At 42.7% G+C, this 13,432-nt stretch overlaps 1 protein-coding gene across 9 annotated transcripts in view; it reads right to left on the minus strand.

Annotated features, from left to right (window-relative positions):
- The window catches only part of NRAP (nebulin related anchoring protein), a 66,776-nt gene that overhangs the window by 52,392 nt on the left and 952 nt on the right, over positions 1 to 13,432 (minus strand). For 2 of the 9 annotated variants that reach the window (XM_079793078.1, XM_079793076.1), the window contains exons 2-11: positions 11,255 to 13,390; positions 10,841 to 10,935; positions 10,176 to 10,263; positions 7,116 to 7,220; positions 6,639 to 6,743; positions 4,783 to 4,887; positions 4,000 to 4,104; positions 3,117 to 3,224; positions 2,730 to 2,834; positions 891 to 995 (exon numbers count right to left, since the gene is read on the minus strand). In XM_079793078.1, coding sequence (XP_079649204.1) covers positions 891 to 995; positions 2,730 to 2,834; positions 3,117 to 3,224; positions 4,000 to 4,104; positions 4,783 to 4,887; positions 6,639 to 6,743; positions 7,116 to 7,220; positions 10,176 to 10,263; positions 10,841 to 10,935; positions 11,255 to 11,326 — 993 coding nt within the window. In that variant the 5' untranslated portion in view covers positions 11,327 to 13,390. Of the gene's footprint in view, positions 1 to 890; positions 999 to 2,729; positions 2,835 to 3,116; positions 3,225 to 3,999; positions 4,105 to 4,782; positions 4,891 to 6,638; positions 6,744 to 7,115; positions 7,221 to 10,175; positions 10,264 to 10,840; positions 10,936 to 11,254; positions 13,391 to 13,432 lie in introns of all 9 variants that reach the window. The other 7 variants (XM_079793080.1, XM_079793075.1, XM_079793081.1 and 4 more) reach the window with 4 other exon arrangements.

Below are 13,432 nucleotides of genomic sequence, written 5' to 3' on the forward strand. Positions count from 1 at the left end.
ATGGAAAGTGCCTCATTTTCTAACCCTAGAAATACTCAATAAATTTTCTGTCTATGTAATGTAACTGTAAACTGAAATAAACAGGATTACGTTTGTAAATAAAAACAAGAAGAATTTCACTAAAAAAAAGTTACTGGCCCTTTTCACACTTCGCACTCTAATTCTGCATAAAAAAAGGTGTAGTCCCAAACCCGGTCTGCCCTAGGTTTCAACATAATTTCTCATCTTGTCTGCTGAGGAGGGGCAGAGAGATGAATGTGTCTTTCTATTTCCCCTCGGGGTCAAAGTGCACTGCTCTGGGTAAATGGGTTTAATAACTGAATAGTAACTGAGTAATGGAGAAGGGCAAAAGTGTGTGAACTGAATGCCTGGCTTCCAATTATAGACCAAGTTCAAGTTGGTGCCTTAGTTCTACACCGTGTGTGTGTCACTTTACCAAGTTTAATTATAGCCTGTCTCTCAAGGACCGCCAACTGGCCAACCTTCTGCAAATAAAAATCATTTTATCACCTGGTTACACCCAGTCTGATAATCATATGACTTTTCTAATCAGCTATTAAAAGTGCTCAATTTCTAGATGGGTTATTTTGCAATGCGTGTCCTAGCCCCAGTATATCTGGCTGGGCCAGCCTTTGCACTGGCTTTCAGCTGACCTCAAGTAAGGTATGCCATTTGTCCAAATCCATCTCCTTTGAAGCAGATACATGGGACCAAACAGTTGTAACAAAAGCAGTGGATGCCAGAAATCTGGATAGAAATTGAGGGCTAGCATTCTACTTTGGCTCGGCTCTAATAAATGTATCCGTGTGTAGGTTTCAGTAAGCACAGCCTTCGGTCTCACTTCTCCTCTGCTTCTGTGGATCTGCGGGTGGTCCCAACGTGGTACTTACATCACTAGCGAGTTCGTGGGCTTTCTTGGCGTTCTGGTAAGCTGGGGTGATCATGGCGGGAAAGCTGCCCTTCCCTCTGTGCTCGTCATCATCCTCCAAGTAACCCTGCTGAGTTGATCAAAAACTTCCATCAGTAATGTTCCATCAGTAACGTCCCCCTCCCTGCATGGGTGGGGAATGAGCAATGATCTTTCCTAGACTCTGTTCCCACTGAGGCCCGTCTACATTGGACATTCCAGTGATCTCCCCAGGAGTGGTACCATGTGGTGGTTAAGGCAGCAGACTGTGGAGTCAGCGCCACTTCCTGGGGCCCAGTACCCAATCAGCACTAAGTAAACGGTGACTATTCTCATCATCATCATAGTCATTTCCTCCACATAAATCAAGACACTCTCCCAGTCTCCCAGGCCCATGGATAATGGAGAATTCCTTTCTGAGTGGATGCCAGGAAAGCCCTCCTGTCTTCCAGTAGCTCTGAATGCTTCCTTTCTCAGGCCCACATTTAGAACAAAATCATTTTTTGCCAAATACGGATTTTTTTAAAAGTTGTCCTGAACCTTCTCCACAACATATTTAAAACATGAAATCAATAAAGAAGAAGTATTCTCACTGAGTTTAAAGCACTCAGAGACCATTTAACTAACTTATTATGGAATTTCATAAAATGGCCTTTTTAATTCAAAACCAAATATTTTTGCTCAGGCAGACATTTGCAATGGAGCCGCAAACTATCTTCACATGATTGTACCCACACATGGGCAACTTGTTTCTCTGAAGAAGAGAAAAAAGTTATTTGTTATCTTTTATTAATTATGTTGAATGAGTCATTTATGTTGTAGAGTCTACCTACTGCCAAAATTTCACACAACTGCCCAATTAAGAAGAAAATATTAACTAAACTCATGGAATGTACTCTTCCAGTACACACAATTGGTCTTCCAATGTTCTTTACTTACAGCAGTGAAAAAATAATGTTCTCTTTCTCGAACCCTACGACACCCATCTAGTACCAGAAAATAGGGATGTGCAAATAAAAAGTAGCTTGTAATTGTCACCTCAACCTTTTTACACCCTCTCAAGTACAGTTCATTTAAGAAGTAAAACTGGGAAAAAGGTTTGCATTCTCTGGAATGTTGCTTTACCTAGCAACCCAGATAAGAAACTCCACTTTCTACGAAAATGAGCCCTGCTACTAAGTAATTTTTCAAGACACGTATTTTGATCCCCTTTGTGCTTATTCAATAGTGGGTTCAAAGTAGCCAGTCTTGCCCTGGCCGGTGTGGCTCAGTTGGTTGGGTCAATTACAATGGATCAATTGTATGATATAAGTCAATCACCAAAAGGTTGCCGGTTCGATTCCCAGTCAGGGCACATGCCTGGGTTGCAGGCTGGATCCCCGGTAGGGGGCATGCATGAGGCAGCCGATCACATTGATGTTTCTCTCTCTCTCCCTCTCCCTTCCTCTCTTCTCTCTTTTAAAATAAATAAAAAAATATTTTTTAAAAGTAGCCAGTCTTAGTCCTTGAGACCATTCTTCAGGGAATAGATGAGAATGCTGTATTCTTGGCAAACCACCATCTTGATATAGGTCTTTCATTTTTTTTTTTTAAAAAAAAAGGGGGGGAGGGTGCTTGGAATCTGTTTTCCTAAGTGGTTCAAGATGACCCCTATGTAATTGCTTGCCCCCTACTTTCTGGCTTGGAAAAATCCACCTTCCATAAATAGAGCAAAGATATGCCATGGCCCAACCTCTGATGAAATGGCCATGGGCTGTGTCCCAGGCTACATAACTGACCATCACCAAGGGCCGTTCTCCCAGAAAGTCATTTTATCACATACCTGACCACACTGGTCCACATAGTCCCTCGTCAACGTGCCCTCGGCTGCCGTGGCTGAGCCAGCCATTCCCTTCATTTCTCTTTGATATTGTTGATGGTACCTCACCTGTTTGAAGGGAAAGGACAAACCCGGTGAATTCAGCCTCCTATGCACAGAGGCCAGAAGTGTAAGCCTAAATGGCTGTGGAATGTTCTTTTTATGTTTGGGTCCCGGGAGTGTGCTTGGACATAAAGTGCCAGATTGTAGTGAAGTTGATTGACAACCACGAAGAAAAGCTACTTTTTGGATCCACAGCACATGCAAAAGGAGATAGGAAGTTGGACTTGTCAGGCCCAGGTAACTTCCTGTTTCCTCCCCTAGCGGGACACCATTGCTGGGGACACTCACATCACTCGCCAGCTCATTGGCCCTTTTGGCTATCTGATAAGCAGGTGTGATCATAGCAGGAAAACTGCCTTTGCCTCTCTGCTGTTCATAGTCCTCAGTGTAGATCACCTGGAAAACGAAAACAAACTTTGAATCGCATGTCACCATCCCGCTATCTACCAGGCAATCAGGGTGGGAAGCCTTGCTAAGGGCTCCTGGAACACCCCGCAATCCCCTAGTCACAGCTGTTATGTCACAGCTGTTATAGCTGGATGGGCCCTGTGCATCTTATTTACCTTCTTATTCCCAATACTTGGCACAGTGCCTGGCACATGAGACTCTGTGTAGAATTCAACAGGTGTGTGTGCAGCACCTGGTGTGGGCCAGGTGAAGGGCTGGGCAGAGGAATACGGCTTCTGCCTTTGAGGAGCTTCCAGTCAAGTCTGGGAGACAAGAGAGGCTTCTCAGCCCAAGGCAAATAGAAGCCACTTGTGCAGCTGAACCTGAACTTGTGTTTAAGCTTCCCACTCAGAACAAGAGTGAGTTCTTGGTCTTATCCTATGGAGCAACGAGACTATGAAAAGTGGTAGAAATTCTTTAGAAGTTGTGGTCTATAATTTTCAGTGACAAGGAGAGAATACAAAATGAATTCTTTCAGATTCATCAGGGACGTCTGATTTGTCATTAATACTATTCTCAAGTTTTCTCTCTAAACATGAGTTTTCACAAGGTCTATGTGAGCTGACTTATCTGATCCGACCATACTTGACCTTAGGAAGTTCTCCCTGTTCCCTGTGTAGGACTGACATGCCTCCCACATTCCCCCTCCCTCCTTCTCCAAGTAAGGAAAGAATGGGGAGACATAAATGAGAATCACTGAGTCTCCACCTTCATCATTTCTTACATCATTTTGAAGCTGTCCCCCAGCCCTGGCCCGTAGCAGCTCAGGAGTGTCCGCCACTGTGGTGAACCTAGAGACTCGCTCATCGTGCCCTCTCTTGTATTCCACCTGAGGAGACAGTAGAGGGTCAAGGTCATACTCACTGGCCTTTGTGAAAACCTCTCCTTGGAGCTCCCCAGAAGTTACACCTTGGGGCTACTGTGAACACACACCTGGGGTGAGTCTGTATGGCTTGCTACATGAGCTCCACTTCAAAAAGCAATGATGCTAATAGGAAAAGTCCAAGAGAGTACCAAGCACTGCTAAACATTAACAAATGCTAACTCACTTCATCACCCTATTTTGCATAAAAGTAGCTGAGGCATAGAGAGGTTAAGTAATTTGCTCATGGTCACACAGCCAGCGAGAGAGCCAGGATTCAAATTCCAGCATTCTGGCTCCAAAATCTGAGGTCTTAACCAGCAAGCTATGCTATTCTTCAGGATGGTCTGCTATCCGCTTAATAAGAACCAGTGTCTCTCATTGCTAAAGTGACCTCAAGAACTTATTTGGCCCCGTTTTTGGGTGAGACACATGGTCTTCTCTCCATTTGATGGATGCGGCCCAATCATGGCACAGAGGATAACTGACAGGGGAGAGACAAGAACACAGTTGTCTCCCTAACACCACACTAATGGTGCCTTCTGTCCAAAAGCACTGTCTCATTGCATGTTATCTGAATCCTGGGGGTATACTAATAACAAAAATTAGCATTAATTAATAGTGACTAAGCACGAACACACTCACTTGGCTGGCCAGCTGGCTGGCTCTCTTGGCCCTTTGATAAGCAGGTGTGATCATGGCTGGGAAGCTCCCCTTGCCCCTCTGTTGCTCATAGTCTTCTGTGTACTCCTGCTGGTCAGAACCAAGGTCAGCATGAGAACCAATATGATTTTGGATGAGAACTAGTAAAATGGCAATAGCAAGCATCATCAGACCCAATGCAACTGGATTTATAAGATACCTGGAAAATAATTCAGCCACCTGGAATGAATCCAAAAATGTTATTCATATTTTGGGAACTATGATTCACAAATGAATCACACCTTCAAATAATATTCCCCAGGTAAAAAACTTTCCCCCTTCCATGCTGACATCATATTATGTGGAACCTGACACACCTCAATGAGTATTTCTTTGATTCAAAGGCATGTATGATAACAGACCCATTAGTATGCAGGAGACTTGCCTTAACTTGTCCACTAGAGATAGTTCTACAGCAAGCATGTCAAACTCAAAGGCTAACAGGGGCCAAATAAACAAGGTTTAAGTTTATGTGGGCCTCAATAAAACAAAAGCTTTAATTTTCATAGAAACATAGGTTTATTTCAATAGAGGCATGCTGAATAGAAAGGGCTGAAATAAATGAGTAATCGTTAACATAAAATAATAGAACATTTTAATAAAAATTAACATTTTTTCTTGAACATTAACTTACCAGACACTGAATAACTGCACAAATTAATAAGCGTAACACAAATAAACCTGTTTTTTGTTTTGTTTTCCAAATGCGAAATATTTCCTGTTGCGCACACCAAACAAGACTAGACTGACATAATTAGTCAGTACAAGACTAATGACGTGGCAATTGGCTGCTAAAATATTCACTGCTAGTATTAGTGGAGAGAAATGGTGCACTTGCACGTAAGGTGTGTGAGAGAAATGAATACAACACCATTATAGTCATCAGTCATTAGCGAACGTTGTAGCTCATTATTAATAATTATGTATAACAGGGTATTGTAAAAATTAAGTTACGAAATTTTTATTAAAATGTTTCTTACATACCGTTATACTGGCTGGGATGCAAAAGCATTCGTTGTGGACCGCATGTGGCCCGCGGGCCGGAAGTCTGACATGCTTGTAACAGCATTGGGAGTAAAATGTTGGCTACCTTTTCCTCCTTGCTTTTTTAGTATCTCTACTGATTAGTTTTCCTAATGAGACACAGAAACTTAGCAGTTGTGTTTCTGTTGTTTCCCTTCCATTCGCTAAAGGAAAAGTCACTGAAGACTAACCATCTTTTCCAAAGTGATTTCTTCCAAGGGCAGGTGCCCGGGTGTGTGGGGAGGACGGGAAGGGATTCTGTGCAAATTGTTAAGGATCTCCACCATCTGGGCTACCACTGCCTTTTTCACACGGAAACCTGCTAAAGTGAGGTCTCTCTCACCGTGCTGGCGGTCAGAAACCTACGCCGGGCCCTCAGGGCTGTTCCTCCTGGAGGCTCTCGGGGAGAACCTGTTTCCTGGCCTTTCCCAGCTTCCAGAGGCTGCCAGCATTCCTTGGCTTCTGGCTGCAAAGGGCCTTGACCTCTGCTTTTGTTGACATGTCACCTCTTCTCTGACTCCGACCCTCCTGCCTTCCTCCATATAAGGACCCAAGTGATTACACTGCAGCCACCCTAATAATCCAGGATAATCTTCCCATCTCAAAATCCTTAAGTTATTCACCTCCGCAAAGTCCCTTTGGACATGTAACATAGACACAGGTTCCAGTTATTAGGACATGGGGATCTGTGGGGGAGGGGCCAGTACTCTGTCTACCACACTTTAAAATAAAGGAGCATTCAAACGGATGGCTAAAATAATTTCTAGGGCCCTTACCTCACCAAGAGACTTTCGAGCCTCAACCATCCTTACGATTTCAGGGTCTGGCAGAGCTCCCGGGCACCAAGCATTCCCTTCCCCGTATCCAGTCCAATAGGGTCTCTAAAAAGGAAACACACAAATGCATACAAACACGCATTTGGTAAGTAAGATTCCCCCAACCAGCCCCACCCTCCCAGCAATGCTCACATACATCGTCAACATCAGAGAGAAGTTCTCTAAAAACTACACTCTCCTAATGGTATATGGCAGGTCTCAGCTAAGCAAAATGTTCATTTTTTTCAAACTAAAAGAATAACCTAATGTCCTAAGCCATTGAACTTATATCATAGAAGAGTTCTAAAGGTAAGCGGGCAGTTGGATTTACAAACTGGATAAAAGGAACCTAACTGAATTTGTCCAGCAGTAATGAGAACACATTTCATTTGCATAGAGTGTCATTCTGTTCCGTTTCTAAACCCATTCGTAACTCACCTCGTTCACCAATGGTCGCTCATTCGATGTAGTTGCCCCGTCCTTGGATTCCACGTCCCACTGAAACACCGATTTAAATCTTCCACCATCGTCTTGCTCATCAACCTACCAATGAAGATGTTGTCAGTAATGTTTCCATCGGAAAAAAAAGAAAGAAAATAATCTACAGCTGAATTGGGAGGATTTTCCTAAGTCTCAACTGCACCACATCTTCCCTGCACCACAACACAGTGCTGTCAGTCTCCTCGTGGTTTCAGCTGTTCCACCAGATGGGCAGCATGTATAGAGCACCTGCTGTGTGCAAAGCTCACTTCAGTGGTGCAACTACAAGGACTTCAAGTCTCCATGAGCTTATCACACAACGAGAGTTCAGGTTAATTTAACCTCAGTAAACACTAGACATTCGAGTAGCAATTCTTAACTTTAGTTTGTGCAACAGTTACCGAGGGAGCTTGTAAAAATGCTGGCTCCCCAAATTCAAGTAGGTGTTCTCTTATGTTTTATAATTTTACCCTTAGTATCTTGATCCATAGTTAATCTTTAGTTAATCTTTGTGCATCAATGTGAGGTAGGTAACAAGGTTCATTTTTTTCCATGCAAATATCCAATCCCTCCCTCACCATTTATTTAAAGATCGTTCTTGCTACATTGAATTGCAGTGGTGCCGGTGTTGTAATTCGAGTGACCATACATGAGAAGTTCTATTTCCGGGCCTTGGATTATATGCTACTGGTCTATTTGTTCTTATGCCAATACGACACTGAGCTGATTACTACTACTTTTGTTGCAAGTCTTGGAATCTGGTAACCTAAGTCCTGCAATTTTGTTTTTCATGATTTCTTGGCCATTCTAGAATTTCTCTATGTTCATATCAATTTCAAAATTAGTTAATAAATTTCCATGAACAAAACCTAGGGTTTGGGGATTGCATTGAATGTATAGATCAATTTGGGAGTATGACATCTCAACAATATCTTTGTGACCATAAAATAGGCAAAGATTTCTTAAAGAGAACGTAAAAAGGGCTAATCATAAAAGAAAAAATCCAAAGGTTTTAGGTCTAAACCCAAGTATCATAATTTATGAGGTTTAAAATGGGGCCCCCAAACCTTCAATATTAACAAGCTAAAGTTTAACCATTAATTTTGTAGATGAGAAAGGTCAGGGGAAAGAAGTGAACTCACTAAAATGGTTCAGTGGGTTTTCAGAGCCAGGGATAGAACCCAGGGAATCTAGTTCCTCATCAAGGCACTCTCCACCATTGACTTTCTAGGCTTGATAATGCAGCTCCAATGTGTATATTTTAAAATATATAAATTGAGAGGTTTTACATGCTTTCCCCCTTGGATTTAAGAAGCTACCATGAACGCTGCATAACGAAGGCAGCGTTGCTTGTGCACTGCAGGATATTCAGCAGCATAGCTGATCTCTGTCCACCAGATGTCCCCCTCCTGGTTGTGATCATCAAAAAGGACACCATCAAATGTCCCTTGGAGGGTAAATTGCTCTCCTTGAGAGCCACTGACTTAAGGAATCATAACCACATCTTTTCGGTCCCCCTCCCACAGCACAAATCCCACACTGAGGAGTGTCTATCCCCAGAGACCTTCCACCAGATTCAGGATTATTCTGAGGAAGCAGGAAGAAGTGTGTGTGTGTGGGGGGGGGGGGGGGGAGGGGGAGGAGGCCTACATGCTACTCGTGGGTTAGGAAGCTCTAAGGGCTAACGTTCATTCTCTGGATAGAAAAGAACCTAGATGTTTCATTCTTCTACAAATTTCATTCACATCTACCAAACAGGAAGTTCTGTCTTAGTACTTACTTATTTTTTTTAATTACTTTATTAAGGTATCACATATTTGTCCTCAACCCCCTTACTTATTTTTAAAATAATCACGTAGATGCCTTTAGACATCAAGAGATGAAAACAAAATCCTGAAGGAATTAGCCTTCTCAGTAATCTAAGATTGCTTGTGACTTCTTAAGGCTCGTGAATCCTCAGAAATCAATGATAAATGAATAACAATCTGAGCCTCCGTTCCCTCACCAGTAGAATAGGATAATAATAGCATTTAATTTATTGGACTACAATGTACATTAAATGAATTAAGCAAAAATGTACAGTAAATGCTATATAAGCTTGTTAAAAAAAAAGTCAAAATTAGTGCAAAGTACTTCGCAAAATAGGCAATCTTGACGGTATATGTAGAGCGCCACGCGATAAGGCTAAGGCTGATCTAATACACGTTGTTTTTGAGAGGAGTGTGGCCTGAGCAGGCAGGAGAGTCAGTAGGAAATGAGGTAACATTAGGAAGGAAGGTTTCTAGAGCGCTTTCCATCCAATGTGTAATTTTCTAATTTTAGAAAGCCACTAACTCTACCCCAAAGAACTTCTTGTGGGGCATGGGGTGGGGTGGGTTTGGGGAGGGGAGAAGTTAAATGATTCATCATTTTAATAAATTCAAGTGTTCAATCAATAGCTGGTTATCTGACAAAACTCCACTGTTGGTTTTTCAAAAGAGGCTGGTTGATCAACGTGGCCTCCTTGTCCACCCAATATCACTTCTAAATAAAAACATATTTGACCTACTGCTACCCCCAGGGGAAAGAGAGGCTGCAAATAATCTTAAGCACTACTGAGTTCGGAGAGATTTAAAATGGTCGTACTAGAGGTTCTTAATTTATCTATACCAAAAGAATTATGGGGGAAACAAAGGAAAGGATTTTGTAACATTTTCCAACTATAAAAACGTTGTTTTATGTATCAGGCTCCTGTTATATACAGGGCCTATTGTATGAAGTGTCATCAATGTGTCGAAAGCTGGCAGACCAGAAAGATTACTCTGGATACAAGCACCTCAGATATTCAAGCACAATTATCCTGGATACTGGCCCCTATACTGTAGTAGGACCAATAGCAATATTTGTCACTTACATGCGTGTGTATGTGAAGAAAATGGGCAAGTTCACATTTAGACACATACTTGAAAACTGAATAGGTGTCTGAGCTAAGAAACTTTCTTTAAAGGCTGTTTTGAAATTCAGAAGTAAGTAACTTACCCCATGGAGGTCTCCTGGAGACTTCCTCCTGTTTACATTTAATGGCGTCTGATAGACACTCGTGAAAGTGTTGATCTTGGGGTTGTGACTACAAAAAACAGGTATAAAGTCAAATTGGAAATGTACTTTCTCCAAGATGATGGAGTGACTTATCTCAATGGCACAATTGTTTTTTAAAATTAATAGAAAACTTAATAACTCATGATTTTCCAGACAATAAGTCTTAAAGAAAATAAATACATAAAATAAATTCAATATATGTAACTTAAAGACCAAATATAACTGGTAATGATCACTTAAAAACTTTCTGAACTAATACAAAAGGATTCTGAAATTATTTAAAAGAAAAACTGTTAAAGCTCTATATGCATATACTGTATTATGGCAATTATATTGTTTTGAACAATATTTAATAGTTTGACATGGTTATAGCGGGTAGATTTTATCTTTTACTTATAAGAAGAAATAGGAAACTTTCAACTTTTTATTGACTGCATGAAGTCCTGCCTTAAGTTTCATCAGTGATTGTGAGTAAAAACCTTTGAGAAGACATTTCTTGGATTTACCCCTGGGGTGCGTGATTTTGAACCTCTGATTGGCTACTCGTTAAAAAATAAAAATAAACAAAACTCAAGAAGTGTTGGGGAGGGCCATCGAACACTTACGCATGACAGTATGGCTTTTTCTGGTGACTCACAAAGTTATTAACCGACAGCATCATCTTGCAAACTTCACAGTGAAAACATGCTTTATGCCATATCTAGAAATCACATAGAAAAGATTTACCAAAATAGCCCTTTCTTTCAGACTCAGGATTCTTATATATTTCAGGGTTAGAAAAAAAAAAAGAGCTTTAGGCATAAAATGGTGATTTAAAAACACACAGCTACAGTATGTTATATAAATGAGTGACATTTTCTGAGACAATATAGAAGACATAGCTAGAACTGGGTAGAACTGCAAAAGGGTGAGAAATACATCTTTTTGGGGTGATTCAAAAGAATCCACATGTCCCTACGTGAGAAGATAACGTTCCCACGTTTGTGATTCTTCCCAAAGGCCAAGCAACGTCTACTGACCTGATCTAAGCAGCTGATCTTCTCAGCGGGGTACACTCCATAGCCACATCTAGAGCAAGCCTGCACATTCATCCTGACTTCCCAGGGGAGGCGACAGAGGCAGGCGACAGGCAAAGAATCCAAGGAGAAGCCTCGGTCTAGTCCTTCAAGTCTTGCAAATCCCGACCGCTATTCAACTCTGGGGCACCGTGATTGTTCAGAACCCAACTTCCACTTTCCTTTGCTGACCTTCTAGTTCGAAGTCAGCAGCTGGATGGCTTTTAAAGCGGCCACTTGCTCAAGGGGCTATTTTGGCCACGCGCTCAACACGCATGCGTCTGGGAAACGAGGTAGAGGTATTTCTAGCTGACATGCTTCTCTAAATAGAAAAATGAACTCACAACGGCATCATGTTTGTGTGGATGACCAAATCCTGGGGCATGAGTAGGCAGCATGGAGTCGTTTCTCACTAGCTGTGATCATAGCCCAAGAAAAGAACCCCAGAGAAAGCGACACACCCTCCCCCGGCGATCAAATTGGAAAGGCTTGCTCTGCGAACAGGGTGACTAAAGCAGAAAGGCCAGCTCCCCAACATATAGGAAATAAAAAGCAGGACTGATTCACGCCCCGGTAGGGGTAAAAGCCATATGTGAATCTTAGCTTTATGTATTAAAAATATTGGCAACTGGTTAAGATATGAATCTGTGTTTAGCTTCTGCTAGAACGCAAAAATAAGAACAAAGGAGCACCTCGGTGCTTTGGCCTCGGGTATGTTATTGTGCCAAAAAGGCCTGTTTATTTCCTCACCCCCAGGCCTGGAGGGGGGCAGCTTGAAGGAAAACTCTCCCTGGCTTTGTGAAGCCCCTCATTGCCCCTAAACGTTACCCTAAAATGGACCTTCTAGAAACAGTTTAAAAAAAGATGGCACCTTGCCCGGCTGGAGTGGCTCAGTGGTTGACAGTGGACCCATGAAACAGGAGGTCACGGTTCGATTCCTGGTCAGGGCACATGCCTGGGTTGTGGGCTCGATCCCCAGGACGCAGCCAAGCAATGATTCTCTCTCACCACTGATGTTTCTATCCCTCTCTCTCCCTTTCCCTTCCTCTCTGAAAATCAATAAAAAATATATATTTTAAAAAAAAAGATGGCACCCAACCTGATATAACCTTATCCTGTTTTAAATTCTTCATAGCAGTTACCCCCACCTGACATCTTAAATACGGTGCCTCTACTTTTTAAAATTATCTGTCTCCTTTCATCAAAACAGGATCCTTGGTCCTTGTTGTCTTTTCCTATCCTGGGCCTAGAACAAGGACTGACATGGAAAAGTACCTATTCACGGGCTCAATGAGATAAACAGGACACTCTCACCAAAATGCCTATCGGGGCCAGAGGTGAAGTCATAGGTTGTGGTAGGAACCTTTCCAAATGGGAGGGCACACACCCCAGCCAACTATCATGAGTACCCAACACTGCGAATGTTCTGATCTTTCCAGAGAAGCCAGATGACTGCATTTACACGTGAAACTCCCTGTTTTGTCAAACACTGGGAACAAAACAGTAAAACAGGGCCATGGGCAGTATGTGGTTGGCAGTCTACCAATTAGTGACCTTTGGCCAAAACGTTCTGAGATGATGATGATGGGGGGTCTGCAGGCGGAGAAAAGCCAGTAGCACTTTTTTGTGTTGCGTTGGGAGAGCCAGCAGGGAGGAGGAGGCTGCAAAGCAAGTGAAGAGGATTAGCATCACATGCGCTAAGGAGAGGGTGCAGCTGGAGGCCCCCCATTGTAGATAGTGGGGCTCCACGCTCTATCTCAGCACCTGGAGGGAAGGGGACTCTCAGTAGGGGCTCCAGGCTCAGGAAGACTCCCACTCTGAAATGGGATACATACAGGGCAGCCTGGGCCAACAGGAACAGCAAAGACAAAGAACAAAAGACCCGAAGGCTCCCCGAATGCTCTACTCTGTGCCGAATTTCTCAAGCCTTACCTGGGAAGTGGGTTGGAAGCCCCAATGACCACCAAGAAAGAACTCTGTCCCAATTCCGGGGGGGGTGCGGGGAGGTGAGGAACCACCGTCAGTTCATCTCGAGAAAAAGCTACTTCCTCTCTGCCTGTGGTTGTGGTTGGTGGCACTCCACAGCGGCTACAAGTCACCCTTGTGAAAACCAGAAGTGCCAAAATGAAAGATGTTAGATGT

This window comes from Cnephaeus nilssonii (assembly GCF_951640355.1).
Source record: "Cnephaeus nilssonii genome assembly, chromosome: 16".
Taxonomy (NCBI): domain Eukaryota; kingdom Metazoa; phylum Chordata; class Mammalia; order Chiroptera; family Vespertilionidae; genus Cnephaeus; species Cnephaeus nilssonii.